Source organism: Cervus elaphus, chromosome 11, assembly GCF_910594005.1.
Source record: "Cervus elaphus chromosome 11, mCerEla1.1, whole genome shotgun sequence".
NCBI lineage: Eukaryota > Metazoa > Chordata > Mammalia > Artiodactyla > Cervidae > Cervus > Cervus elaphus.
The window spans coordinates 525,146-551,609 of NC_057825.1; the positions used below are offsets into that span (position 1 = coordinate 525,146).

Consider the following 26,464-nt stretch of genomic DNA (forward strand, 5'->3'; position numbering starts at 1 on the left):
GCGCCACACTATGCACCCCGGAGCCCTGGGCATCCATCACACCCACGGCCGCTCGGGCCCCCGCCCTGGCTGCCCGGCCCCGCAGCTGGCCCCAGGGGCCTGGGCCCCACACCCTCCCCTGCAGCAGGCCGGCCTCTCTCCTGGACTCCGTGGACCACTGTCCCCCTCTCAAGGCCCGCCAGGCACCTGGCCCTCCCGTCTCAAGAAACGACACTGCGCCCCCGCGGGTGCTCACTCCCTCTACGCCTCCCTGCCTGCTCTGCTTTCAGACGCACACAGTCGGGCCTATTCTTAGCACCTCAGCTGTTCCCACCCTCGCCTGAGCCCCACCGCTCACCAGCCGCCTCCAGCGTCTCCTGGCTGTGCTGCGCCCCCCACCCCCGCCCGCCCCAGGTTCCCCAGAACTGCCCTGGCCTCCCAGCGTCTCTGTGCTCCAACGTCCCTCCAGAGAACATCCGGCTACCAAAGCCATCAGGATGGTGAACAACAGGTCCCGTCCGGAGCTCACAGCTGCCGATACGGGGAAGGGCCCACTGCCCAAAAGTGCTAAGCTCCTCACGTGCCGTCCGCACCGGAGCAAACAGATGGCAGTGCTGCCTGCAAAGTGTTCACCGCCTGGATGTGGCAAAGAGCACGGAACACGCAGCGAGAGCACGCCAGCAGCGCTCTGGGGAGGACACACGCAAACCCACGAGGGCGGCTAGTGTGCCGAGTCCCTCAACACATCCGCAAACAGTCCACACTCGCTCCTGAATGTCAGGATCTAGAAGTTCTGACCTTGATCTTAAAATCCACGCCAAAAACTTCTACCTCCACTGGAGCACCCAAGAGTCTGCACTCATTTAACTTGTAAGTTAAAACAAATCAGGACAAGGCAGTCTTTACAGCATCAAAGCAACCAACAGAGCTTCTGTGCCCTGTGAAATCCACGGCGTGTTCACACACCAGACAGGCAGCATTCCACGGCTTCACAGTCCATCCTAAGACATGAGGAGGGTAGGCGGACCTGGTCCACAACAGCCAGCCTGCCTCCGTCCGTCCTCCCTTCTACTGACCAGCCCCTGAAGCCTCGGGGCAGACAGAAAGGCCCCTGCCTTCCCGTGGGCAGTGGGAGAGGTCAGGTGTGCTCTCCCCTCGCCCCACCGTCCTGCTGAGTCCCTGGCTCCCGAGCACAGGGACCCCATGAGACCCTCAGGCGCCCGGCCTCCAGCACACTTCAGGGACAGGGAGCCTCCCCACCTGGGGCTGGACGCAGTCCTGGTCTGGCCCTCAAGGCTCTCAGACCCCTGGCTCTCCGCCCAGCAAACATGGATTCTTTCAGGTCCTGTCCAAACGACACCTCCCAGCAAAGTCCTTGCTCACCATGGCATCCAGCACCCCCGGACAGAGGATGTACATGACTCCTGCCCCCGACCCTCTGGGACACACGCCGTGCCGCTCCGCCCTCGGATGCCCGCATCCATGGGGAGCGCCACACCAAGCCAGGGCTCTGACCCAGGAGGGGGGCCCACCCTAAACCTCAGTTCAACACGACGAGTGATGAGGGACAAAACCTAAAGAAACAGACGCACACCTGGAGGAAGAGGTCTGACCCAAGACCGGGGAAGGCGGTCCACAGAGCGGCCCACACGGGACAGGAGAGCAGAGTGGCCACAGGGGTGGACCACATCCTCCAACAGGGTTCTGCCCAGGCCGCTGCAAGGGCCCAGGGGTACTGCCATCCCTCGTCCTCACAAAGAGCCAAGGCCGAGCACACGCAGGAGGCACCGTGACTCTGCAGTCACAGCCCTGTCCACCACCAACTGGGCTCCTTGAGAGGAGACTCAGGCCACCTTCTCATGGTGGGCGCTCTGCAGAAGCTTCTCCGCCCCAGAAAGGAGTGAGACAAGGAGACAAGAGCCACCCATTTCCTCCACACAGATGTTACAGGGCAAAGGTACGAGATCTGAAACAAGAGAACCAGAGACCTAACAGATGCAGGTAAAGGAGAAGCCTGTGTCCAACGCACCAAGCACCGGGAGCGCTCTGCACGACGCTCAGACAGCTCACGGCTGGCAGGCCAAGACACAGAGCCAGACACGAGGGGACAGGCATGGGCGCAGCAAGGTCGGGGAGCGCGTGCAGGCCCTCACCCCACGAGGGGACCCAGGCCCACCCCACATGCGGTGACACCCGAGCGCACACAGCGCAGACGGTGCGCCCACCATCCCAGGGGGCCGCTAAGACAGTGTGTGGGTAGGAAACTTGAGTTTTACTGCTCCTCCGTCCTTCAAAGAGGTCTCACCACTTACTGACTTTTGATCAAACTCCACAGCATCTGGCAAGCAGCACAGACAAGACTCCTCTGTGAAGTGGAGACAGTGGGACGGTGGCCCCATCTGACGGAGGAGCCGTCGGGACAGAGTGGAAAAGCCCATGGAGCGACTCAGTAGAGGCTGAATTCGTAATGCACACTAGAAATGCAACGCTAGACATTGCCAAAATGTGTGCCCTGCTCCATCTCAACTAAAACCTTTTGAAAAGGTCAAAGTTCATTCACGTGACCAAATAGACCCTTGCAGACCCAAGAGCAGGACCCACCCGATCACACAAGACTCACTTCCAGAAAACAGCAACTCCACCACTGCTGGCACCTGAGACGGGCCAAGCTGCCCCACCATCCACTGGGTCCACCAAGCAGACATCCACTGTGAAAATTCCCACACCCCAAAGCCCCCCCCCAAACCTACCGCCCCTCCTATGGGCACCCTGAGGCCAGGGCGCTTCTCCCACCGCTGTCTCTGCGCCAGAACACCCCTCAACCCAAGCACTGGGCTCTGCATGCCGCAGGAAAGCAAATGGCGCGTGTGGAGGGACCAGAGGAGGGGCTGTGACCATCCACACACCTGCTCTGAGCCAGGCGCCTGGCACGTGCAGTCACACAGACCCCCGAGGAGGGGCTGTCCCACATGGCGGGGAGTGGGCGACAGGGACTGCGCCGTGTGCCAGCGGTCAGCATGCCACGAGCTGCCCGTCCACCTTCCCTGCCTCTGTGCCCGTTACATGGGGGGACCCAGCCTGCGTCGGGGGGACACACCTTCAACCCTGAAGAGGTGAACATGGCAGAAGGCAGGAAGGAGCTTCTATGGGAGAGTCTTCAAGAGCCTCACATCTGTGCTTTTCCTCATTTCTGCCAAAGCCACCCTGAAGTACAAGGGGCAAAGGGTGGTCTTTCCAGTAAATGACACTTTTTAAGTGCACAGCCACGTAGGAGATAATGAATCCTGATCCCTACACCTCATATTTTACACACACAAAAACAATTTCACAAAGTGCAAACTAAACCCAAAAGAAGCAGAAGAAGTAACAAAGGTTAGAGTGAAAATTTTAAAAAGAGACTAGCAAAACAGATTGGGTTTCCTGGCAGTCCACTGGTCAGGACCCCGAGCTTCCCCGGTCCGGGACACAGCTTTGGTCCCTGGCAGGAGAGCTAGGATCCCACATGCTGCACGGCAACCGCCCACCTACCCCCAAACAAAACGAGAGAAGAAAATCAGAGATTGTCATCAAAACAAGAGCTGATTCTTTGAAGAGATAACAAAACTGACATAAATTTAGCTAACCTGACTGAAGAAAAAAAAAAAAAAAGACTGAAAGAAGATAAAGACCTAAACAGATGGAAAGACACCCTGTGTTCATGGACTATTAGACCAAGTATTATTACGATGGTAACACTCCCTAATGTGAACCACAAAATCAAGGCAATCCCTACAAAAATCACAGAAGGCTTTCTGCATCTGTGGACAGTTCAGTTCAGTTGCTCAGTCGTGTCCAACTCTTTGCAACCCCGTGAATCGCAGCACGCCAGGCCTCCCTGTCCATCACCAACTCCCAGAGTTCACCCAAACCCACGTCCATCAAGTTGGTGATGCCATCCAACCATCTCATCCTCTGTCGTTCCCTTCTCCTCTTGCCCTCAATCTTTCCCAGCATCAGGGTCTTTTCCAACAAGTCAGCTCTTCGCATCAGGAGGCCAAAATACTGGAGTTTCACCTTCAACATCAGTCCTTCCAATGAACACCCAGGACTGATCTCCTTTAGGATGGACTGGTTGGATCTCCTTGCAGTCCAAGGGACTCTCAAGAGTCTTCTCCAACACCACAGTTCAAAAGCATCAATTCTTCGGTGCTCAGCTTTCTTTATAGTCCAACTCTCACATCCATACATGACCACTGGAAAAACCATAGCCTTGACCAGACAGACCTTTGTTGGCAAAGTATGTCTCTGCTTTTTAATATGCTGTCTAGGTTGGTCATAACTTTCCTTCCAAGGAGTAAGCGTCTTTTAATTTCATGGCTGCATTCACCATCTGCAGTGATTTTGGAGCCCAGAAAAATAAAGTCAGCCACTGTTTCCACTGTTTCCCCATCTATTTGCCATGAAGTGATGGACCGGATGCCATGATCTTAGTTTTCTGAATGTTAAGCTTTAAGACAACTTTTTCACTCTCCTCTTTCACTTTCATCAAGAGGCTCTTTAGTTCTTCTTCACTTTCTGCCATAAGGGTGGTGTCATCTGCACATCTGAGGTTACTGATATTTCTCCCGGCAATCTTGATTCCAGCATGTACTTCCTCCAGCCCAGCGTTTCTCATGATGTACTCTGAATAGAAGTTAAATAAGCAGGGTGACAATATACAGCCTTGACGTACTCCTTTTCCTATTTGGAACCAGTCTGTTATTCCATGTCCAGTTCTAACTGTTGTTTCCTGACCCAAATACAGGTTTCTCAAGAGGCAGGTCAGGTGGTCTGGTATTCCCATCTCATTCAGAATTTTCCAGTTTATTGTGATCCTCACAGTCAAAGGCTTTGGCATCTGTGGACAAGCTAGCCCTAAAACTGACATGGAATTGCAAGGGACCCAGAGGAGCAAGAACGAAGCTGGTGGACCCACAATTCCAGGTACGGCATCCAAGACGGTGTAGTACTGACTCACAAACCAGTGCACATCAGCTCAGTCCAGAAGCGAGCCCCAGTGTCTGCGGCCCAGCATCTGCGGTCCCAGCGCCTGCGGCCCAGCGTCTGAGGTCCCAGCGTCTGCGGCCCAGCGTCTGCGGCCATCCATTTACAGCAGAGGCGCCCAGACAACCCTCGGGGGAGGAGTTCAACCAACAGTTGTAGGACCACTGCATCTCCACTAGCAAAGAGTAAGGCTGGACATGCTACCTCACACCATACACCAAATATAAGTCAGAATGGATCCCAGACCAAAATTTAAGAGTTAAAACTATAATATAAAACTCAGAGGAAAACACAGTGCTAACTTCTTAACAATGGATCTGGCAATGGACTCACAGATACGACACCAGAAAGAGAAACAACAAAAGAAGAAAACAGACAAACTGATCTTCATCAAAATCAAAAACATTTGCGCTTCAAAGAACCCTATCAAGGGACTTCCCTGATGATCCAGTATTAGGAGTCCACCTGCCAATGCAGAACACGTGGGTTTGGTCCGTGGTCCTGGAAGATTCCATATGCCAAGGGGAACTAAACCCGGGAGTTACACTTCTGAGCCCGCATGCCCACAGCCTGTGCTCCACAAGAGAAGTCACCGCGATGAAAAGTCCACACGCTGCACCAGAGAGAAGCCCCCGCTCACCACAGGAGGGAAAGCCCGTGAGCTGCAACAAAGACCCGGCGCAACCAAAAATAAATGTTGTTTCAAAAAGAACACTAACAGGAAACTGCAAAGATACCTACAAAATGGAGGAAAATGTTTCCTGATCATATATCAATAAGGGATCTGTATCTATATTCTTCAATATATCAATAAGGGATTTGTATCTATACTCTTCAATATATAGAAAATGTTTATAACTCACCACAGAAACAATCTAATTGAAATGGGCAAAGGATTTCTGCAGACATTTCTATAAGGAAGATAACACAAACGGGGAAACCCAAATCAGCAGAACGGCCATGATCAAAGACAGTTAACAACAAGTGTCTGCAAGCACGTGGAGAAGTGGGGCATCTCACACGCTGCTGACAGGAGTGGAAGATGCTACAGCTGCCAGGGAACACAGGCGAGCGGTTCCTAATCAGAGCTACCCCGGGCCCAGCGATTCTACTCCTCGATAGACACCCCAGAGAATGAACACATACATCCATACAAACACTTGTTCATGACTGTTCACAGCAGTGCTAGTCATCATAGCCAAAAAACGGGACCAACAGATAAATGCATAAACAAAACACACTATATTCCTACAATGGAATATTATTTACCATATAAAGGAATAAAATACGCCCCCAGCAGGAAAACAATGTGCACAGGCGCATTCCAGAAGCGTCTAAGCAACATAATCAGAAAGCGCACGGGGACGAGGACCAGCCTGGTGGCGCAGGGGCCGAGACTCTGCACTCCTAATGCAGGGGCCCAGGTTCGATCCCTGCTCAGGGAGCCAGATCCCACACGCCACACCGTGGCCAGAAAAAAATAGGTAATAGAAACACAAATAATTTGTAATCAACGTTATTTAACCTAACATACCCAAAGTATGTACTTCGACACGCAGGCAATGAGCTTAAAGCATTCGTGTGACGCTTCCCTCTCCCTCGCACCGAGCCTTGGGGATCCAGCACGCACTCCACCTGCAGCGGGCTCCCAGCACAGCCACGCGTCTCACCTGCTGAGGAGCTGCACACGGCGCGCGGCTATCCTACGGGAAGGCTGCAGCTCCAGACCTGAGGCATCAGCGGCAGGAGCACTGAGCACAAAGGGGCATGTTAAACAACATCACAAGGATGGAATCAGCAAAATTAACGTTATGGGAAACTTTGGGACAAATACACCAATCTCTTCAAAACTTAACTGCAAGAGAAAAATAGCGACATGGGAATCAATGTACTGAGAATTAACAGATGCCTATCAAGGGCAAGGAAGAGACCATATTTTGTTCCTAACTTGAAATAAGAAATCTGAACAGTGACTGAATATTTACTGACTGAAAGAAATACTTACACTAACTGAAATATTCATATATGAAATATATCTAAGAACCGCTTAAAAATACTTAAGGATGGACTGGAGAGTGGTCATGAGGAGGCAACAGCTGACTCGGGGGACAGGGACACGGGGTGTATCTGCCCACCATGTCTACATCTGAGTAGGTCGGAAAAAGGTCCACATTAGGAGTTCTAATGTATCTATGTGTGCGTGTCTGCATACACAGTACTTACAATGCTGGTAGCCTGCCAAGAGAAGAACCAAGTACCTGGGGGACGAGAGAGGGGGATGTCTCACTCCACATTTCTAGAATCTGAACCATGAAACTAACTCATCTACTCAAAACAAACTCAAACACATGTGCCTGGACTCCACCTACCACGGGGCCAAGCGTGCTCTCTGGCCCCCTGCTCCCCTCCAGCTTTCACCCAGCCACTCTTCACAGCAGCCAGGGTCATCTTTTTAAAATGTGAATTCCTAAAACAATCCCCACAGATGTCTACAGCACTCAGGAGACCACCAACACATCACCACAGTGACAAGGCCCTCCGTAACCCAGCTCAGTGACCTGTCCGGCTTCAGCTCAGGCTGCTCGCCCCTTCTGACCAGTAATATCACCGTGTACAAAGGCTACAGATTCACCCAGCTCATAACCGAGGAAGCTGGGACGTCTATAAAACAAACACCACCTGGCTACCGAAAACGTTAAAAGACACACGCACATGAGATGATCTGTGAAAGAAGAGTGCACGCAACACACACTCACTGATTACCACCACCTGAGACACAAACTTGCACACTCAGATCAGAAATAAACAGATGACAAATATTTGGCATTCTTATGTTTCTAGGTTTCAACTTTTCTTGTAGCTGCTACTGTTGCTGAGTCGCCCAGTCATGTCAGACTTTTTGCAACCCCAGAGATTGCAGCACACCAGGCCTCCCTGTCCCTCACCATCTCCTGAAGTTTGCCCAAGTTCATGTCCCTTGCATCAGTGGTGCCATCCAGCCATCTCATCCTCTGACACCCTCTTCTCCTTCTGCCCTCAATCTTTCCCAGCATCAGGGACTTTTCCAAAGGGATGGCTGTTCGCATCAGAGGACCAAAATACTGGAGCTTCAGCTTCACCATCAGTCCCTTCAACAAGTACTCAGGGTTGACTTCCCTTAAGATTGACTGGTTTGATCTCCTTGCTGTCCAAGGAACTTTCAGGAGTCCTCCAGTACCACAGTTCAAAGGTATCAATTCTTTGGCGTTCTGCCTTCTTTACAGTCCAGCTCTCACAACCATACGTGACCACTGGGAAGGCCATAGCCTCAACTATACCGACCTTTGTCAGCAGAGTAATGTCTCTGCTTTTCAACTCACTGTCTAGGTTTGCCATAGCTTTCCTGCCAAGAAGCAATCGTCTTCTGATTTCATGACTGCAGTCACTGTCTGCAATGATTCTGAGCGCAAGAAGAGGAAATCTGTCACTACTTCCACCTTTTCCCCTTCTATTTGACAAGAAAGAATGGGGCCGGATGCCATGATCTTAGTGTTTTTAATGTTTAGTTTTAGCTCTTTCACTCTCCTCCTTCACCCTCATCAAGAGGTTCTTTAGATCCTCTTTGCTTTCTGCCATTACAGTGGTATTTTTCTAACTTTGCTAAAATGCCTAATTTTTTTTCCTTCTGAAATGTACAACCGAACTTTGCCCTTCCATTTCACATCTTACCTTCTTAGGACCTGTGGCGAACTCATCTTCCTCAAAGAGTTTTTCCCAACGCAAGCCTGCCTGCAGCAATCAGCACAGCAGCCAGGCCTGTTCTTGTTTACCCTCAACTGATTCCATCTCATTTCCTGCTTGGTATTTGCTCTATTACACGCTTAAATTTTGTGAAACCAGACACCAACCTCATAAACTTGCATATCCTCTTACACAGTATCTAGACTAGCACCTCATAAACACAAGGGGCTCAACACTGCCTACAGACCCTTTGGAAACAGCACTTTAAACACACCCTGATCAGAACTTACAAATCTATTAAAAGTGGGATGCAGAAAGCAGTCCAAAAACTGTTCTAAAGTAAAATATCAACTGACAGTTATGTTAGTGGCAAAGTGACATAGGAAATGCCACCTTCGAAGAGTTAAAAGAACCACTTCAATTTTTGTTCTTTAAAATCCAAAACCGCTGAAGAGTTTTTTGTTTCTGTTTTAATAAACAAAAATACCAGAAGTGAAGTAAAGAGGGACAGTGAGTGGGCAGCCCTGGAACTGATGCCCTCTGCAGCACACCTGCGAAGCCTGGACCACCAGGCCCCACTCCTCAACTCCCCGTGCGGTCTGCTGCGGAGCAAGGTCAACTGGGGCCAAACCACCCACTCTCGGAGATAATAGCACCCATCTCACATGGAAAGTCCAATGCATGGCAGAGAACATAAAGTTCCTAAAGAGGAGAGCCCAAAATATGGTTCCCATAAGCTAAATTATTCTAAAAGACGAACTCAATTACAATGTGGTCAAATATACAAACCGGTTTTGTGATACAACAGGAAGCAAAGGCAGGAAGCGGCGCTCTGGCCCTAATGCAGCACTGAGCACGTGTAGGGTCTCCAACAGCTAAGCTACCCAGAGATGTCCTTCTGGGCCTCAGGGCTGGGGTACGTGTACTGCCCTTGCCAACCTCTGTGATGATCCAGAACCACAACCTACACAGGAAGATCTGAGACGGGCAGCCCTTTCCACAGGATAGCTGTGCTGTTAGTACGGGTGAAACTTCTCAAGATTTACTGTAAATACTTCTGATTGCTGGATGCAGAACAGACTCTGCACTCCTTCTCTTATCAAAATTCAGCCAAAGACAAGAACAGGAAAGAGAAACGCGCACTCCACCTAGGAAACACTTGGAACCGCTACAAAAAACATGAATAGGAAGACGGAGGCGAAAGGAACATGAATCACTCCACAGGGCAGAGGAAGGGGAAACCGAGTAAGGTGGTGACTGCTGAGGAGCAGGCTGACTGGCGGGACAATGGAAAGGGTCTGAGAAGGGATGTGGTGCAAAACTCCAAGGAAGGCCCCCAGCCCCTCCACACACTCAGACAAGCACTTTTGCACAGCTACAGACACCAGAAGGTACCACACTTGGGGTGAGTGGCACAAAGAAAGGCAGCAGTGGACAGCTCAGGGAAAGCAGGGGGATTCGGCAAAGGGAAGGCCCTCCCTGCCTCCCTGCCCCTTAATCTGGCTCCAACATCCATCCAGCCAGGCTCCCTCTCTGAGGAAACTAAACCAGAGGACAGTAACATTTGGAGAAGAGCCAACAAAAAACGTTAGTCATCACCCTCCAGTGAAAGCAACAAGGAAACAAGCCCCCCAGTACACTCAGTTTTCCATTTTTAGTATTTTATTCATAAGGATGAATAAACAGCCAAGGAGCACCAGACACTGGAAGAAGGGTCTCCAGCATGAAAGAAAGAAACCAAAAGATATAACAGCAAAGAGGAATGCACAGGAAACAGAAAGTGTGCAGGAAACAAAAATTTTTTTAGTTTTCAAAATTTTAACTACAGTTTTAAAAACTGAAATTAAGAGATAAGCAAAGATGCTATATACATAAAACAAGAACAGGAGGCATTTTAAAAGGAACAAAAAAACAGTAAAGAACATGGTAATATGAAAGACGTTAAAATTTTTTAACAAATTGGAAAATTATCAAATATACTCTCAAAAAGACCAAAAAGATAAAGATGTGATGAAAACATTTTTAAAATTAGAATATTAAGTACAGGAAGTCCAACATTCAAAGAAACTGGAAAAAGAGAAGCTGGTAGAGAACTATCTCAAACACATAATACAAAAACTCCCTATAAATTTAAAGACCTCAATCCCCAGATTCCAGGCCTACTTGGTACCCTGCAGGATAAATGAGAAAGCACTACAACGAAGGCATTTCATGAAAATTACGAAAATCAAGGACACAAAGATCCTAAAAGTTTGATGTGAGAATATGCTTACAAACGATTAATAATCAGGCTGGCGAGTTCCCTGGCAGTCCAGCAGTTAGGACTCCATGCTCTCATTGTGGAGGACCTGGGTTCAATTCCTGGTTGGGGAACTAAAATCCCATAAGCCATACAGTGCAGCCAAAAAACAAAAAAAGAATCAAACTATAGAGCTCTCAATAGCAACAACAAAGACTATAAGACACTTAAATGCCAAGCCCAGCCAAACTGATTCTTTAAGTGTGGCAGGAGAATGAAAACATTTTCAGACATGCAAGTCCCAAAGTCTTGGTCCCAGCAAACTACTGGGAAGCTACTGAAGACTGTTTACCACCACCCCAAAAAAGTGAGTACACAGGGAGTGTGAGAGGCAAGGAAGTGGGCAGAGCCCCAGGGTGGCAGCACGCAGGCCCAGAAAACAAGGCCCCCATCTGGGCTGGGGGGCCTGAGGAGCACTGCGGCATCGGCTGCTGAGCTGACAAGGCTGGGGGGTAAAAAATTAAATTAAGGAGCACTTTACAGAATGAAAGGTGCAGGAACATTATTCCGAGATTCAAAGGGAATCAGGCAAATGAAAAATAAAGCGATTATTAATTCCAGGGAAATAAAAATGTCTGTACAAGGGAAGAAATCGAATCGTGTGTGGCCCACCAGCCAGCTCAGCAAGGCGCAACACTGACCTGATCAGACTGACGAAGACCCTGACACGGGTTTAACCACAACTGTGCGCTGCCTGAACAGGAGCGAGGACAAGAAAACAGAGACCTTAGCGGGAACCCTAACCCCTAAAACTGGTGAATAAAGATAAGACAACACAAACGTATTGCCTAACAACACAAAGTGAAAGTGAAAGTCGCTCAGCAAACCAGAAGTCTCCAGGCCAAAATACCGGAGTGGGTGGCCATCCCCTTCTCCAGGGGATCTTCCCAACCCAGGATTTGAACCCAAGCCTCCCACATTGCAGGTAGATTCTTTACCAGTTGAGCCACCAGGGAAGCCCCATAAGGTAAATGCTAAAGAGAGTCAAGGGGCTGCTACCTCTAGAGAGGACGCAGCTTCTTTACCACCTTCCGGCACTACCTGACTTTCAACCATGCTCATGTGCGTGTCTCTTAAACACAAAAGAAGAGACACACAGTAGCCACCCTGCTAGAAATGCAGAGTTTTCCTGGGAAGGCCCTCCTGCTGAAAGGTAGCATCTTGCTGGGTCAAAAGCCTGAGGTGACCCTGAACACACACTAAACCGAAGGAGCCCCCACTCAGTAATCCACAAAAGGGAAGACATGTTCCAAAAGCACATTTCAAAATCCACAAAACAGGGGGCCTCTCTTCAGTGTGAAAAAGTGGTGACCTTTTTCTAGGTCGAGGAAAGATGAAAAAGTAAATATATGGCCAGATAAATTTCAAACGTCCACTTTCCGGTTTAATCATTTGGCCATTAGAGAACCCTGACACAGTAACCATTTCCGTGATTCAGTGGCAACACTTCACCCCATGCCTAGCCACTGTCCAGGAGTCCCTCCCCGCCCTAACGTGCACCTCCATAATAAACACTCAGGATCACCCACCGAAGCCCAGAGCTTTCATCAGCTTAAAGTGACCACCACAGATACAGCTCAAGGGGCTCTGCAGCCAGGCCACTGCATCCATCTTCTGCACAAGTTCTGTAACCTGGGGCCTCACAGTCCCTGTTCCCTACTGTGCAAACAGGGATGTAATTGTACCCACCTAAAAAATGGCTGTCACACTTTAATGAGGGAATTCATGCAGCTAAGGCAGGGTTGGACACAGGTAAGGGCTTAGGAAAAACAGGCTGTCACTGCCACTGGCTCGGGCAAGCCCTCTAGTCAAGGCTGCCTGTGGAATCAGTGACGTCTGGGGCAATGTGTTCATCAATTATTAATTAAAAACCTACTATGTGCCAGATACCAAACAACTGCTAACTGTATAACTGGCTGGGCCGAGTCACCCAATCGCTCCCAAACCTCGGTTCCCACGTCACTTAACCAGGAAATGGCAGCACCTGCTGCACAGAGCAGAGAAAGGTGAAGGGGAGGACTCACCTAAGGGCCCGCGGTGCCCGGGACCCAGAAGACGCTCAGAAAGCGGTATCGCGATCACTGCTCATCTTCTCTCCTACAAGGGACTGGCGCTTATCTAATTCACCTTTTCCGTTTTGCTCAGCCTAATACACTCCTTGAGTGTTGCAGGTGCTAACAAATACTCTTCACGTTGAACTCAAGAATTTTCTTGCACGTTCTCAGTTTACTTACATCCATACCCACCAAAAATGCAAGAGAGAAATAAAGAAACGTTAAAAGACGGTGCATTACCCGGATAAAAGTACAGGTCCTACACACCAGATTACTCTAACAGGGTCTTATCACACACCTTGGCTTCCTGATCTTTAGAAGTCCCCGCGGTTATTACTACACAGAAAACCTGGAGTAATTCCACAGAAAAACTGCTAGGTCATCACTTTCTTCAAAACTGGTCCCCCGTGTCAGCCCGGAGAACGCCGTTCCTGCCTTTCCCCAGGCACACCGCCTCCCTCCGGCTTCTCCCTTCTGCGGAAAGCTAGTGGCCCATCTCACAAGAGTTTGCTTTCTCTGCTGCCACGAGCCAGGGAAAACTATTCCCGAGAGCGAGCAAAGGGGAGGCCAGAAACACTAACAAAGGGAGGGCAACTTTTTACATCCAAAGCCAGCGTGAGCACTCTGCCCGGAAATAAACCGAAGTCGTGCGACCGTACTCCTGACAGCCAAGGAGCCGGCAGCTTTGTCCGGGGAGAAGAGCGCCGGCCCGGCCAACTTTTCCTTCAAGACCCAGCCATCCTCTCCGGAACAAAGTGAAAGGTCAGCGGGCGCAGGAGCGGCGCTTGGAGCGCACGGCTTCGCGTCGCCCGCGCCGCCAAGTTGGCGGGCTCGCCCCACTTTCCCTTTTGTCCTCCGCCCCTCCCGCGAAGCTCCCGGTCGCGGCCCGAGGCCCGGGGTCGCGGCACGCCGGGCGACGGCCCTGCCCGAGCCCCTGCCCCGCCCGCGCGCGCCCCTCGCCACCCGCCCGCCCGCACAAAGCGCGCCCCGCGCAGCGCGGCCCGGACGCCCGGCCGCCTCGGCCCGGCCTCGGCCTGAGGCGCCGCGGCGGCGGTGGGGAGGCGCCCGCCCGCGCGCCCCGTAACCCGCCCGCGCCCCCGCCCGCGCGCCCGCCGCACCCGGCCCGCCGGCCCGCGCCGCCCCCGCCGCGCCCGCGCCGCCCGCGCCCGCCGCCGGCCCGCTCCTCACCTCGGCATCGGCGGCGGCCATGGCCCGGGCCCGCAGCGTGGCCCCGCCCCTCCCGCGCGCCATCGCCCCGCCCGCTCCTCAAGGCCCGGGGCGGGGCGGGGCCGGTCGCCCGCGTCTGCGCCTGCGCGCGCCCCCGCGCCTGCGCACTGCGGCCCGGGAGCGGCGTCCGCAGCGCGGGCCTGTGCGGGCCGGAACCGGGCGGACGGCGGCAGCGGGGGCGGGGCCGCGCGCGGCGGGCTTCCGGGGTCCGAGCGGCTCCGGACGCCGGCCCGTCGCGGTCTTCCCGCCCGCGCGGTCCCCTCTCGCTCTGCGTAGGCGCTCTGGCGGGCCGGCCGGGGTGCGGAAGGACCCCTGACCTCTCACCCCGGACACACATCGGTTCCGTCGGCCTTCGTAGGAGGCGGACCCCGGCTTGCGTCCTAGGGCGGTGCCCGCGCGGGGGGTTGTGCCCGGGTGGGAGGGGCGCCCCATTTGCGGCTGCGTCCGGTTAGGGAGAAGGGTCCGGCTACGGGCCGGGGATGCTCCGGTGGTGGGGCTCGCCTGTCCTTACTGAGAAGGCAACCCTGAGCGGGAGAGGTGAAGCCCCCCGGCGGAGGGCTGCCCCCGTTGGCAGTGCTGCCTTGGGGGAGGCGTCTCAGTTAGTGTGAATGCCCTTGCGCCGGGGTGCTCGGCCCGGGGCATTTCCGGACTGTGGGGATGATGCTCTGATTCAGGAAGATGCCCCGTATACGGCTGCGCTTTGGCTGGGGACAGTGTCCTGTTTGGGAAGTGTGGGCAGTGTCCCATTGCGGGGGGATTGTCTCTTTGGGGGGCGCTCTGGTTAAGGAAAATGCCTGGCTTATACAAGGGGAGTGAGATGCTCCAGTTTGGAGGTGGCCCCAGATGGGCAGCCTCTCGGATCACCCCAGCCTTCCTGCAGGCCACCCAGTTGCGCACAGGGTGAGACCTTTGCAGCGCACCCAAGCAGCCTTCACTGGACAGCACCACACAAGCCGGCCTGGGCCACCCACTCTGCATGGCTCCACCTGTTTCTTCCATCCCCTGGCAGTTGAGAGAAGCAGCATAGACTGAAATCGCGGTTCTCTGGCCGGTCCTCACGACAGGAACTGAGGAGATCCCAAGTCAGAAGCTAATCTGAGTCTGGGCCTCGGGGCTGTGAGGGTTCAATCTCGTGGAAACCTGGCATTGAGAGTGCCCACAGCTGCAGAGGAGGCAGTGGGCGACCCTAAATAACCAAGGAAACCTTTCCCAGGTTTAGGGGGTGGGGGGCAACCTAAGTCAACTTCTGACAGGCCGGGAACCCCAAGCTCTGTCTGGAGCCTCTGGAGAGGCGGCTCAGGAGTTGTCCTCTGGCCTGCACAGCCAAGCTAGCCTTCGCCTACACCTGCCTCTCTGGCACCATCTCCGTCTGCACTCCTGCCTTGGGCCCTAGTCTGCCCCTTCTCTGAAACACTTTTTTCTCAGGTATCTGTGGCTCACTTCTTGACAATCCTTAGGTCTTAAATACCACCTCTTCAGGGAAGTGTATCCTTGCCCCTACTTAAAAATACTACTGCATCGCAAAACTTCCTTATTTTACTCCATAGCATTCCATTGCCATATTGTCTGTCTTCCCCACTAGAATTCAAGTCCAAAAGGTCAGGGATTTTTGTTTTGTGTGCCCTAGTACCTAGAACAATGTTAGGCATGCAGGAGACAAAATAAATATTTGTTGAAAGAATAAATGAGTTAAGATGTGGAAAAAAGTCTTTTACTAGGCAAATATTGACCGTAAATGAATGTGTCAGAAGTACGCAATGCTCGGGTCAGCCCAATCCACCCTACGCTGATATTATCCCTGCTCACTGATGACACATTACGTGTTGTCCCTGTGACTGTCAGGTCAGTACTGAGAGGTGGACATCACTTTTATCCATGGTCTTGTCAGTGAGCAAAATAAAAGAGAGTGGGGGTTGCCTTCCAGGTTATACTACTGTCAAGAAGCAGAGATGGGATTTGAAACAGGTAGTCTCAACTGAGGCTACAGCTTCTAGTAGATATTTCACAGGTTATCCTGCTTGAAGCATGTTTTGTGCTTTTCTCCAATATTCATCTTCTCCTTGTCCCGCAAACAGTAAAGTCAAGTTTTAGGGTACATGGCTGCCTGCACATTTCCAGGTAGGGTGGCCAATGGAATTTGCAAAAGTGATACTACTGTCCCCCAGAAAGTGGGAGGTGCAGGCCTGGTAACCTGGATGATAGAACTGCCAACCTAAACCCAGAGGTGTCACCCTCGACTTGAGAATAACAGCTATGCCATCTCCAGACTATTAAATGTGCAAGAAATAATCTATCATGTTGTGGGGGGTGGGGAGGGTAGAAGACACTCGACTTGTCCCCTCGTAGTCCCATGAGCTTATCATAAAGTTAACTGACACACCTAGCCAAAGTGACTCCTTCACCATATGTCAGAGCTGGAATTTGAACCTGAAGTCATACCACCCCCAGGGGCTCCCAAAGCACACCAGGATCCTGGCCCTGCAGGACTTTTACGGGCGCTCTGGAACTCTGCAAAATGCCCCTTTGGGAAACCCTGCCTTTTTATTTGTTCCTGGGTTCCTTGCGTCCTAAGTCCTAAGTCAACTTCTGACAGGCCGGGACGACAGTCCTTTACAGACCCCGGGAGCGGGCTTGTGTGTTCACACAGGGATGGGAGTCGAGAAGCTGAACCCCTCCGAACTAGACTTGGTTGCGGTGCCAACAGGGACCGATTTTGAGGGCAAAGGCAAGGGACTTGGGGAAGCCTCACCCTGACTGGATTTCCTCTGGCGCGCGAGGTCTAAACTGCATTTCCTGGAGTGACTGGTGCTAACAAAATGGAACAGGGGAGGCCTTCTCACCTTATCACAAGGCTACTTTAAGTTGACGCTGAGGTTCGACATGCAAGCTGCCTCCGAAGTCACATCCTGAAGCAGAACCGGGAGGCCAAAGGCCAGCCCCAGCCCTTGTTAATCGCCACTGCTGCTTAGCCCGAAGCGACCAACAGCCACGGTCCGGACGAAGATGCCCGGAAGCATAAGGGACCCAGAGAGGAAAGGAGGGGCACCACGGAGGGTGAGGGCGGGGCCAAGAAGGGGCATGTCCTGGATGGAAAGGCGAGTGGGCGTGCCCAGCAGGAGGGGTGTGGTGATGAGAGGGGCGTCTCCAGCGGGGGTGTGATGAGGGGCGTGTCCAGTGGGAGGGGCTGGGTACACCCCAGGTCAGGGCGAGCCAACCCTTCATGACCCAATAGACTAGTCCACTAGGCTCCTCAGTCCATGGCAATCGCCAGGCAGGAATACTGGAATGCGTTGCCATGCCCTTCTCTAGGGGATCTTCCCAACCAAGGGATCAAACCCATGGTCTCTTGCATCTCCTGCATTGGCAGGTGGTTCTTTACCACTAGCGCCACCTGGGAAGCCCAATACCCCCTTACTGGAGGGGAACACAGACCCTGCAGAGGAGGGCCCCATCAGGCCACTGTGCCCAGCTCTACAAATGAAGCACTTTATTTACACCGCGTCTCTCTAGGCCCCAACCCCCTGGGAGAGGCCGACTGCTGGGGAGCTGAGGAGGCTGGCCGGGGCAGAGGCTGGTCCGGAGGTAGAGGCCGCGGGAAGAGCGGGCAGCAGCGGGTCCTGAGTGGGCCGGGCCAGGCCAGGAGTGAAGGCACGAGGTCCTGGGAGCCCAGTCCCAGGGCAGAGGGCCGCCCATCCAGATGAGGTGGCATGGGGTCAGCTCCCCGGGGTCAAGCCAGGGTCCACACCACCACAGCTCTGCTCGTAGGACGGCGGGGCCTCTGCGGGGAGACAGCCAGGTCTGCATGGGGCCCGGGGCACTCCCTCCCCGCCAGGCCCCAGGCCTCCACTCACCATAGGGGTAGCCCCACGAGCTGTACTCCGGGGGGAGGATCAGGGTGCTGGAGGTGGGCACCGGACCTCCACAACCCTCTGCAAAGTAGGGCACAGTGGCACCTGTGGAGATGCACAAGGGAGGGGGCAGAGGGTGTGGGGCGGGGCTGCCATCCTGAGGACGGGGTTCTGGGGCACTGTGGGGCACAGAGCCAAGGGCTGCAGGCGGCTGCTGCTGCTGGGAGTGGCTCTTGGTGGAGAGAGAGACAGGATCGGAGAAGAAGTGAGGGCCGCTGGCCACAGCCTCTGCCTCCTCCTGGGGCGGTGCTGAGGGCACCACCAGGCCGGGGCCTGGCCGGGGGCTCAGTGGGACGTGGTTCACAGCAATGTTGCCGATGAAGACCGGGAGCGTCACAACAGCTTCCGGTTGTTTCAGGGAGACCTAGGGAGGTTGCGCACGTGAGGAGCCCGGCTGCGGCCCCTCCTCCCACCCCACCCCTGACCCCTACCACCTGCAGATAGTAGTCCACATGGATGAGGCTGCAGCCCGGCAGGGCGGACTGGGGCAGGGCGGGCACCAGGACCTGCTCCTGCCACTGAGCCCGCCGCCAGGCCTTGACACCGGCCCCCTCCACCTCGGCGATGGTCCGCACGTCGTAAATCCAGCGCTTGGCCTTGTAGGACACTTTCTGGGGAAGGTCCAGCCTGTGAGCCTAGGCAGGCCAGCCACCCGCCCCTCCTCTGCCCCATGGGGATGGGGCCCAGCAGCCATGGGGACGCTGACCTGCAGCAGACTGGCCACCACCGGGCTGGTGTCCTTGCCTGACTGGTTCTCAATGTCCGCCTGCAGCCGCAGCACCTGCCCTACCACGTAGCCTCGGAGGTCAGTGCTGGCTGTGAGGACCACGCTGCCCGTCTTCACCAGCTTGTAGGAGAACTTCTTGGTGGTGGAGGCCACATTGGGTTGCTTGGGAGGAGAGCAGGGAAGGGGTTTGGCGGGTGTGGGCAGGCAGGATCCCCGGGGTCAGTTCAGAACTGAGGCTGCTGCTTCCACAGGTGGCCTCACCTGTGCTGGGGACAGGGCATCAGACAAGGGTGGGAGCCACCCGGCAGGCCACTGCCCCAGGCTCACCTCGATGTCTGGGATGCTGTTCAGGTTCAGGGGGCTCAAGATGTAGAACACACAGCTGCACTGGTGGTCCTTGGAAAAACGTGGTGTGTCGATGGTGGCCCGAACCTGGTGTACAATCTTCCCGAAAGGGCCCTCAAAGGACGTGGGAGCCGTGGCTGGAGAGAGAGCAGGGACTGAGGTCCCACTGTCCCCCACCTCCCACCCGCCCTCCCCAACTGCCACCGCCAGGCCGGGCCGGGCTCTCACCAGGAAGCAGGAACTGGAAGGGGAAGCTGTGCTCTCCAGCAGGCAGGCTCCCTGAGGACACGAGAGAGGTGGGGAGAGGGGACAAGGCGCCATCACAGGGCCCAGGGCAGAAGCATGCCCTGCAGCTGACAAGCTCCCACTGCACCCATCCAAACCCGGGAGGAACTGGCCCCCTTCAGCCCCCAGCCCCCAGCAGGCAGTGCCCTGTTCCTGCCACCAAGAGAAACCCGGGGAGAGGGTGGGCCAGTGCGGGGAGGCCAGAGGCAGGTAGGAAAGTAGGGGGACAGACAGACCCATCTCAGTTGGAGGAGGTGACGGGTGGGTTCCAGACTCACCCTTGTCAGCCAGAGACAGAGCGCTGTTGAAGTAGCTCTCCTCCACCACCCAGGCCGAGTCGTTGGCCTTGTTGGAGACCCTGCAGGACCCCGTGCAGGTCACACGGATGGCTGCAAGGCAGGGCCAGTGTGAGTCCCAGGCAGGTGCCGGCCTTGGCCCCTCCCTAGCCCCAGCACAGGCATTCAGGCAGGACTGATGGGACCCAGAATCACCCAGCTAGGCTCCGGGACGGCCAGCGCACGACCGGCTGCCCTCCAGAGGTCACCGCCTGCCTCTCCCACATCCCGAGGTGCTCCCACCGAGCCAGGGTGCTGAGGTGCAGGGCTCCAGCCGTCCTGCAGTCCAGAACAGGAAGGCCCCAAGGGTCACCCAGATGACCCCTGGGCAAACCCCAGCACCTTGACCCCTCACCAGACCAGAGAAAACCCCTTCCCTTCAGGGGAAGCTTAGGAAACCTTTGGTGAACAGAGGTGGGTGGGGCAGCCCCACCTTCCTGCTGCCTCACAGGCATGTCAGTTAGGCTGGGAGGCACCCCTCCAGGCACCAGGAAGCTACCTATTAGCCCTCATGCAGCAGGAATGTGGTCAGACACGCCTGAGAAAATAGGAGACCAGCAGTCTGGCACGCGAGGGTGGGGACACCTTGGCTCCTGGGCCAGAACTGCCCAGGAGTGTTGATTTCTGCATTGGGGTGGCTGGGCCTTCCCCCTGCTCCCAGGGAAAGCCCGCAGACAGGAACCAGGCAGCAGGTCACTGCCGCTGTCCAGGCTGTGCTCAGGAACTCGAACTGCTCAGTCCAGAGCCCACTACTGCAGTCGGAAGGCCGTGGCTGGACCAGCCCCAGCTGAGGCTGGCCGCAGGCCGGGGGGTGGGGACTCAGTGACAGGTAGCCCCGTGGCTCCCTCCTTTCCTTCCTCTCCCTGCAAGCTGAGTCAAGACCAAAGATTGAGCCTGCCTGCCAGCCGCCCTTCCTCCCCTGACCTGATGGATTAGTGAAGGAAGGCAACTCGGAATCTGATACCTTCCTGATGAAGCCACCAGGCAGAAGGTGGCATCTCGAGTGCCCGGGGTAGGGGAAGCAGCAGCGCTGGCTCTGTCCCCAGCTCCCCAGGCGGGCCCCACCTTGCTGACAGGGGACAGGCCTCCCTAGGGTCACCCACAGTGCATTGGGCTGCCCTCCATGAACCCCTGGCTCCCCCTCCACCCCGTTGGCACTGCCAGTGACTGGCCTCAGCCTCCATGCCAGCCCAGCATCACCACTAGGACCTCAGCCCTAATTCCTCATCTCTGCTCCACCAGCCATCCCCTCTGAGGGCCAGACCTGGAACTGTTCCCACACTGGAAGTCTGAACACCAGCAGCACTCCTACAGACCAGCGCAGCCCAGGAGACACAGCCGGGAACAGCAAAGGGGAAGCCGGACTGGAAGGCTGACTGGAAGGCTCCCTAGTGGATTCCAGACACTACACTGCTTGAAACACTCCCCGTGGAGAGGGCGTGTCCCCCCTTGAATCAGGCTGCCCCGAGAACACTGGGAACAATAGAATATGCTGGAAGAAGTGCAGTGGTCCCTAGGGTGGCCCGGTGCCTGCCGGGCACTGTCAAGTGACCCCAGTGGATGGACACAGAGCTGAAGAACCACCCTGCAGACTTCTGCCCAAAATCTTGACTCACAACAGCAGGAGTTAAAATGGTTGCTTTAAAAAAAAAAAAAAAAAAATGGTTGCTTTAAACCACTTAGTTTAGGGGTGGTTTGTTACTTAGGGGTGACTGTTGCATAGCAGCAGATAAAGGAATAGCTGTCTAACCTCACTAGAATTCAAGGAAACTCAGATGACATACCATTTTAACCCATCAGGTTGACAAATGTTGTTTGACGTGTTACAAGCAGGTATTAATAGAAAGACCCTTGCTTATGGGAGTCAGACTGTCGGCTGACACAGGAGCCTGGAGACAAAGCCAAAAGATCTGTGCAAGTTTTACACAGAGGTTCCAGGGGTCCAGTAGTTCCCCTTAGAATCCCACCCTGTTTACTCGGGAGCCTCCAGCAACACTCCTCGTAACAGCAAACCATCTAGGCACAGCCCCCAGGTCCAACAGCAGGGCGGCGAAACCAGGCACGCACTCAGCCAGAAGCCAGTTCCAGAATTAAAGTGAACAAGCCACGGTGGCACCTGGCCCCAGAAAAACAAGACTGACCCTTGGTTATCCCAGGCAGGCCTGAACTGTTTAACCTTCCCCATGATCGTGCCACGGCCTCCTCTGCAAACAGGCTGAGACCCCTTCGGGGACCCTGCCTGCGGGAGCCATCACCAGCCTGGAGTCAGAAGGCCCATCCCTAGGCATGCTCTCCTCCGCAGGGGGAACTGCAGGTCTCCTCGGTCCTCCAAGGAGAACCATCATGTGGATCCTGTGCCAGAGTGACTTCTGGAACTTCTTGAGCCAGCACGCTCACCTGTCCAGCAGCCCTCCTCCTAGGCACCACCTGCAGTCTGACCATGAGGATCTCTGTGTGTCCCTGCCTCCGCCAGCTCCCACAGACCTGGGGCGGCCCAGCCTCCGCCGCATCCTCTCACTGCAACTCTGGCCAGAGAGCCGCTTCCCTCTGTCGTGTTTCCAAATCGGTAACACCAGAGGAATGACAACACCCACCTCCCAGTGTTGCTGGGACTCGAGGACTCGTGGGTTGGGCCTTGGGAAGTGGGAAAGGCCTCTGGCCCAGGGTGAGAGCCCAGTGAGTCGCCAGAGCCAGGGGCTGTGCTGCTGTCGTCCAGGCATCGCCCTCCCTTGTCGAGAGCAGAACACAGGGCAGCCCTGCCTGACCCCCGGCCTGACCCTCCGACTGGGCTGGACCCAGATTCCAGGAAAGCACCTCCTTCCCCAGCTGTCTTCCACATCAGCTCCCAGGGCTGACTGCAGATCAGCACTGACTGTCTTCAGTCAAGTGCTTAGAGGCCTGCTGCCTCCCAGCCTCCATGTCCTGCTAGGGGCCTCCCTGTTGCATCACTGGCTGGTTGCAGGAGCTCAGTTCAGTTCACTTCAGTTCAGTCACTCAGTCGTGTCCTACTCTGTGACCCCAGGGACTGCAGCATGACAGGCTTCCCAGTCCATCACCAACTCCCGGAGTTTACTCAAACTCATGTCCATTGAGTCTGTGATGCCATCCAACCATCTCATCCTCTGTCGTCCCCTTCTCCTCCTGCCTTCAATCTTTCCCAGCATCAGGGTCTTTTCCAATCAGTCAGCTCTTCGCATCAGGTGACCAAAGTATTGGAGTTTCAGCTTCAACATCAGTCCTTCCAATGAATATTCAGGACTGATTTCCTTTAGGATGATTTCCTTTAGGATGGAAATCCTAAGGATCCTGCTCCTATGGATGCAGGAGTTCAACAAGTATCTTTTAAGTGAAAGTTTAAAAAAACCATGGGGGGCTTCCCTGGTGGCTCATTTGGTGAAGAACTCACCTGCAAATGCAGGAGACAAGAATTTGATGCCTGATCCAGGAAGATCCCACTTGCCTCAGAGCAACTAAGCCTGAGCACCACAACTACCGAGCCTGTGCTCTAGAGGCCAAGAGCTGCAACTACTGAAGCTCATGCTCCTTAGAGCCAGTGCTCTTCAACAAGAGAAGCCGCCGCAGTGAGAAGCCAGAGCACTGCAACTAGAGAGCAGCCCCTGCTTGCCACAAGTAGAGCAAAGCCGGTGCAGCAGTGAAGACCCAGCACAGCCATAAATAAGTACAAAAAATTAAAATTAAAAAAAACCACAGTCTTTCCTCTCTCACCCCTAGGCCCGGCCAGAGGGCATCCCCTCTCCCCCTGGGGGGCAGCCTGAATAAAACCCTCTCTGGCCCGAGGCCACCTGCTCCTCCTTGTCCCAGGGCTCTGGGAGCACCCTTACAGTCAGGACCATCAGCAGGGTCTCCTTCAGCCTGCTGTGACCCAGCTGTCCGTTTACCCACATCCCACCCACCATGTGGAGGCTGGAAGGCTCTGCCCAACCCAGGTGAGTCACACAAAGCTCGGGCCACTCCTCCACTGTAGTCGCCCTGGACCCCAGCTACGGAGGACAGCAGATCAGCAGGCCAGGTGGAGAGCCCCGTGTGGGGTCTCATAGGGCCTACCTGTCCTCAGGCCACAGGCCTGCCCCTCCTTTCCGTGCCCTGCCGGCTGCACTCACCTCACCACCAGCTTGTGCCACAGAGAAAAGATGCACCAGCCGCGGAGCCCCTGCCAAGCACACCTACCCGGCTAACCCAACCCCCAACTCCAAGTGTGGAGACATTAAAGAGGCCACAGGTTATGGGGAGGGGGGTCCCACCTGTCCAGGATGAGGCAGTAGCTGCCCAGAAAGAAGGGCAGCGGCTCTCTGTCCTCAGGGGGCACCCCACGAGCTGAACGGTTAACCCCACGGGCGAGCCTGGAGGTCCAGAAGGAAGCCCCTGCAGCTGTGGTTCTGGCCAATCAGCGAGAGGTAGCGAAGCGCCCCAGGACGGGCACACCACACAGCCTCACACTCAGCGCCGGGCTCAGGAAAGAGGCCCCGCCCCTGGCTACGTCCTCCTCCACCGCCCGGGTGTGAGGCCCCCCACAGGGCCCCGTCCACACCTCAGGCAGCAGACCAGGCCGGCGCCGTCGGGAGCCCTAGCAAGGGCCGCCGCAGCAACCGGATCCCGAGTCTCAAAGTCCCAGATGTCTGCGCCAGCAGAGAGACCGGATCTGAGGGCTCAGGTTCGGGTCCCAGATGCTCCCTGGGCCGGGGGCCTGCGGCGCGCGGGGATCAGCAAGACCCCCTCAGCCCTCAGGGCCTGGCTGGGTGTGGGCAGTGCCCCGCGGCTCGGCCGGGGACCCGCACACTCGGGGGGCTGCCTGAGCGTCTGGGGGAGAAAGCGACCGCGGTCCGGGCTCGAGAGGAGGGCCCAGCAGGTGCCGGGCGCAGTGGATCAGAGACCCGACAGGGAAGGTCAGGTCGGAGGCGTCGCGGGTCCAGGTCAGAGCGGCCTTCGGCAAACCAGATGGGCTCGAAGCCCCGGCCCCGAGTCTTCCCTTGGCGGAAGGACAGGAAGGGCAGATGCGGAAGGACTGGGCCACCCTGGCTTCCCTGCTCCGCCCCGCCCGGCGCCGGCCTCCCACCCCGCGGCCCGCCGCCCTCCCGGCAGCCCCGCAGCCCTCCCCGCGCTCGGACGGGCGCCCCTGGCCTCGCAGGTCCCGGGCCCCGCGCCCGCTCGGCCGCTCCTGAGCGCCGCCCGCCCGCCGCAGGTGCGGCCCTCCCCGGACCCCGCGCCCACCTCGGAAGGGCAGCGGCGCCGCCAGGCGCACGCGCACAGCCCCCACCAGCGGCTCCCCCGGGCTGTAGACTACGCGGCCGTGGTTCAGGCGGACCTCGAAGAGCTGCACCCGCCCCATACCGCGGCCCTGCGGGGCGGCCGCGCCGAGCCTCCTACGCCCCCCCCCCGCCGGCGCCGCGGCCGCCGCGCTCCCAGCCCCGCCCGCTCGCCCGCCCGACACGCCCCGACACGCCCCGACACGCCCCCTCCAGCCACACCCCCGACACGCCCCGTTCGTCCAGGCCACGCCCCACCATCGCCACGCCACGCCCCCTCCAGCGTTCACACCCCACTCCCCGCGCCCACGCCACGCCACGCCCCTCGTCGCCCCCGCCACCTCCCCTAGCCTCCACGCTCCCTCCCCTACAACGTTCGCACCCCCGCTTCCGCGCCCCGCCCCCTAGCCTGTCAGGCCACTCCCCGGCCGTTCCCCACTCTTGTCCCCAGCCCTCCCTCCTCCCGGTCTCCCAAACGGCCCCGCCGGCTCCAGCCCTGCCCCCAGCCGCGCCTGGATCGGTCCGCCCGGCCCCCGCCCACCCCCCGGCCTCTCCCCACCCACTCCCCGGCCCGCCGAGCGCAGCTCCTGCGCAGCTCCAGCGCAGCTCCAGCGCAGCTCCAGCGCAGCTCGCGGGAGCCCGGCGCACCTGCGCCCCCTGCCGCCCCACCTGTCAAGGGGCGGCCCGGGCAGACCCCCAGCCCAGGCTCCGCCGAGGGGTTCCCCCCGCCCCGCCGGAGGTCTCCAGGCTGGGCTCCTGTCCTGTGCGGTGGGCATTTGGTCGGCCGCGAGGAGGTGGGTGGTGAGGGGCTGAGGACAGAGAAGGCGGTGCTGGGCGCCTCCTGGTTGGGTAAATACCGGGTTGCTGGAAGGAGGGCGTCAGGATGATGCCAGGTGTTTGTCCAGAACTGCTCGGCAAATGGGAGGCATTTTTTGATGGCGACACCGGCCTCGGTACAAGCTGTTTTGGAAGAAAATCATGACTGGCAGAGCCAGAGGCACCCGTTAGGCACCCGAGTGAACTGGCACTTCTAGGCATGAGTCTGGGGGGCACGAAGGACAAAAAAATTTATGAGAGACTTATTTGTACCTGATGACTCTATTCAGGACTCTGATGACATCAGAATCGGGGATGAGAGCCAGAAACCTAATCTAGGCCTCCAGCGACAAACAGAGGACTTAGTCTTATAGGCTGAGGGGTCCCCGGGGGCCAGGGAGATCCTGAGACCAAGGCTCTCGCAGGCTCCAGGCCCATCTGGCTCACCTGGGACTCTGATGAGGCAAGAGGGAGCCTCTGATT

The 26,464-nt window shown here is 56.0% G+C and overlaps 2 protein-coding genes across 4 annotated transcripts in view; both read right to left on the reverse strand.

Moving 5' to 3' along the window:
- EHMT1 (euchromatic histone lysine methyltransferase 1) overlaps nucleotides 1-14,348 on the reverse strand; it is a 109,904-nt gene extending 95,556 nt beyond the window's left edge. The window contains exon 1 of one of the 2 annotated variants that reach the window (XM_043916178.1): nucleotides 14,263-14,348. In XM_043916178.1, the coding sequence (XP_043772113.1) occupies nucleotides 14,263-14,325 (63 nt within the window). In that variant the 5' untranslated portion in view covers nucleotides 14,326-14,348. Of the gene's footprint in view, nucleotides 1-13,044; nucleotides 13,272-14,262 lie in introns of those variants that run through there. The other variant, XM_043916181.1, reaches the window with a different exon arrangement.
- A 3,425-nt stretch (nucleotides 14,349-17,773) lies between these two features.
- ARRDC1 (arrestin domain containing 1) lies at nucleotides 17,774-25,337 on the reverse strand. 2 transcript variants are annotated; one of them, XM_043916183.1, is made up of 8 exons: nucleotides 25,131-25,335; nucleotides 19,845-19,955; nucleotides 19,510-19,560; nucleotides 19,264-19,418; nucleotides 18,916-19,098; nucleotides 18,644-18,820; nucleotides 18,153-18,573; nucleotides 17,774-18,079 (listed from the first exon to the last, which is right to left on the reverse strand). In XM_043916183.1, the coding sequence occupies exons 1-8, from the start codon at nucleotides 25,246-25,248 to the stop codon at nucleotides 18,015-18,017; spliced, it is 1,281 nt and encodes a 426-aa protein (XP_043772118.1). In that variant the 5' UTR covers nucleotides 25,249-25,335; the 3' UTR covers nucleotides 17,774-18,014. The 2 variants fall into 2 exon arrangements, with proteins under 2 accessions (XP_043772118.1, XP_043772117.1); XM_043916182.1 differs by having other exon boundaries at nucleotides 18,153-18,820; nucleotides 25,131-25,337.
- Nucleotides 25,338-26,464: the final 1,127 nt, after the last annotated feature.

Coding starts and splice junctions, on each gene's coding strand:
- ARRDC1 (XM_043916182.1), bottom strand. CDS start 25,248: ATGGGGCGGGTGCAGCTCTTCGAGGTCCGCCTGAACCACGGCCGCGTA. Junction 19,419..19,509: donor CTTCCAGTTCCTGCTTCCTG/GTGAGAGCCCGG, acceptor CTCTCTCTCCAG/CCACGGCTCCCACGTCCTTT. Junction 18,821..18,915: donor TGGTGGCCAGTCTGCTGCAG/GTCAGCGTCCCC, acceptor GACCTTCCCCAG/AAAGTGTCCTACAAGGCCAA.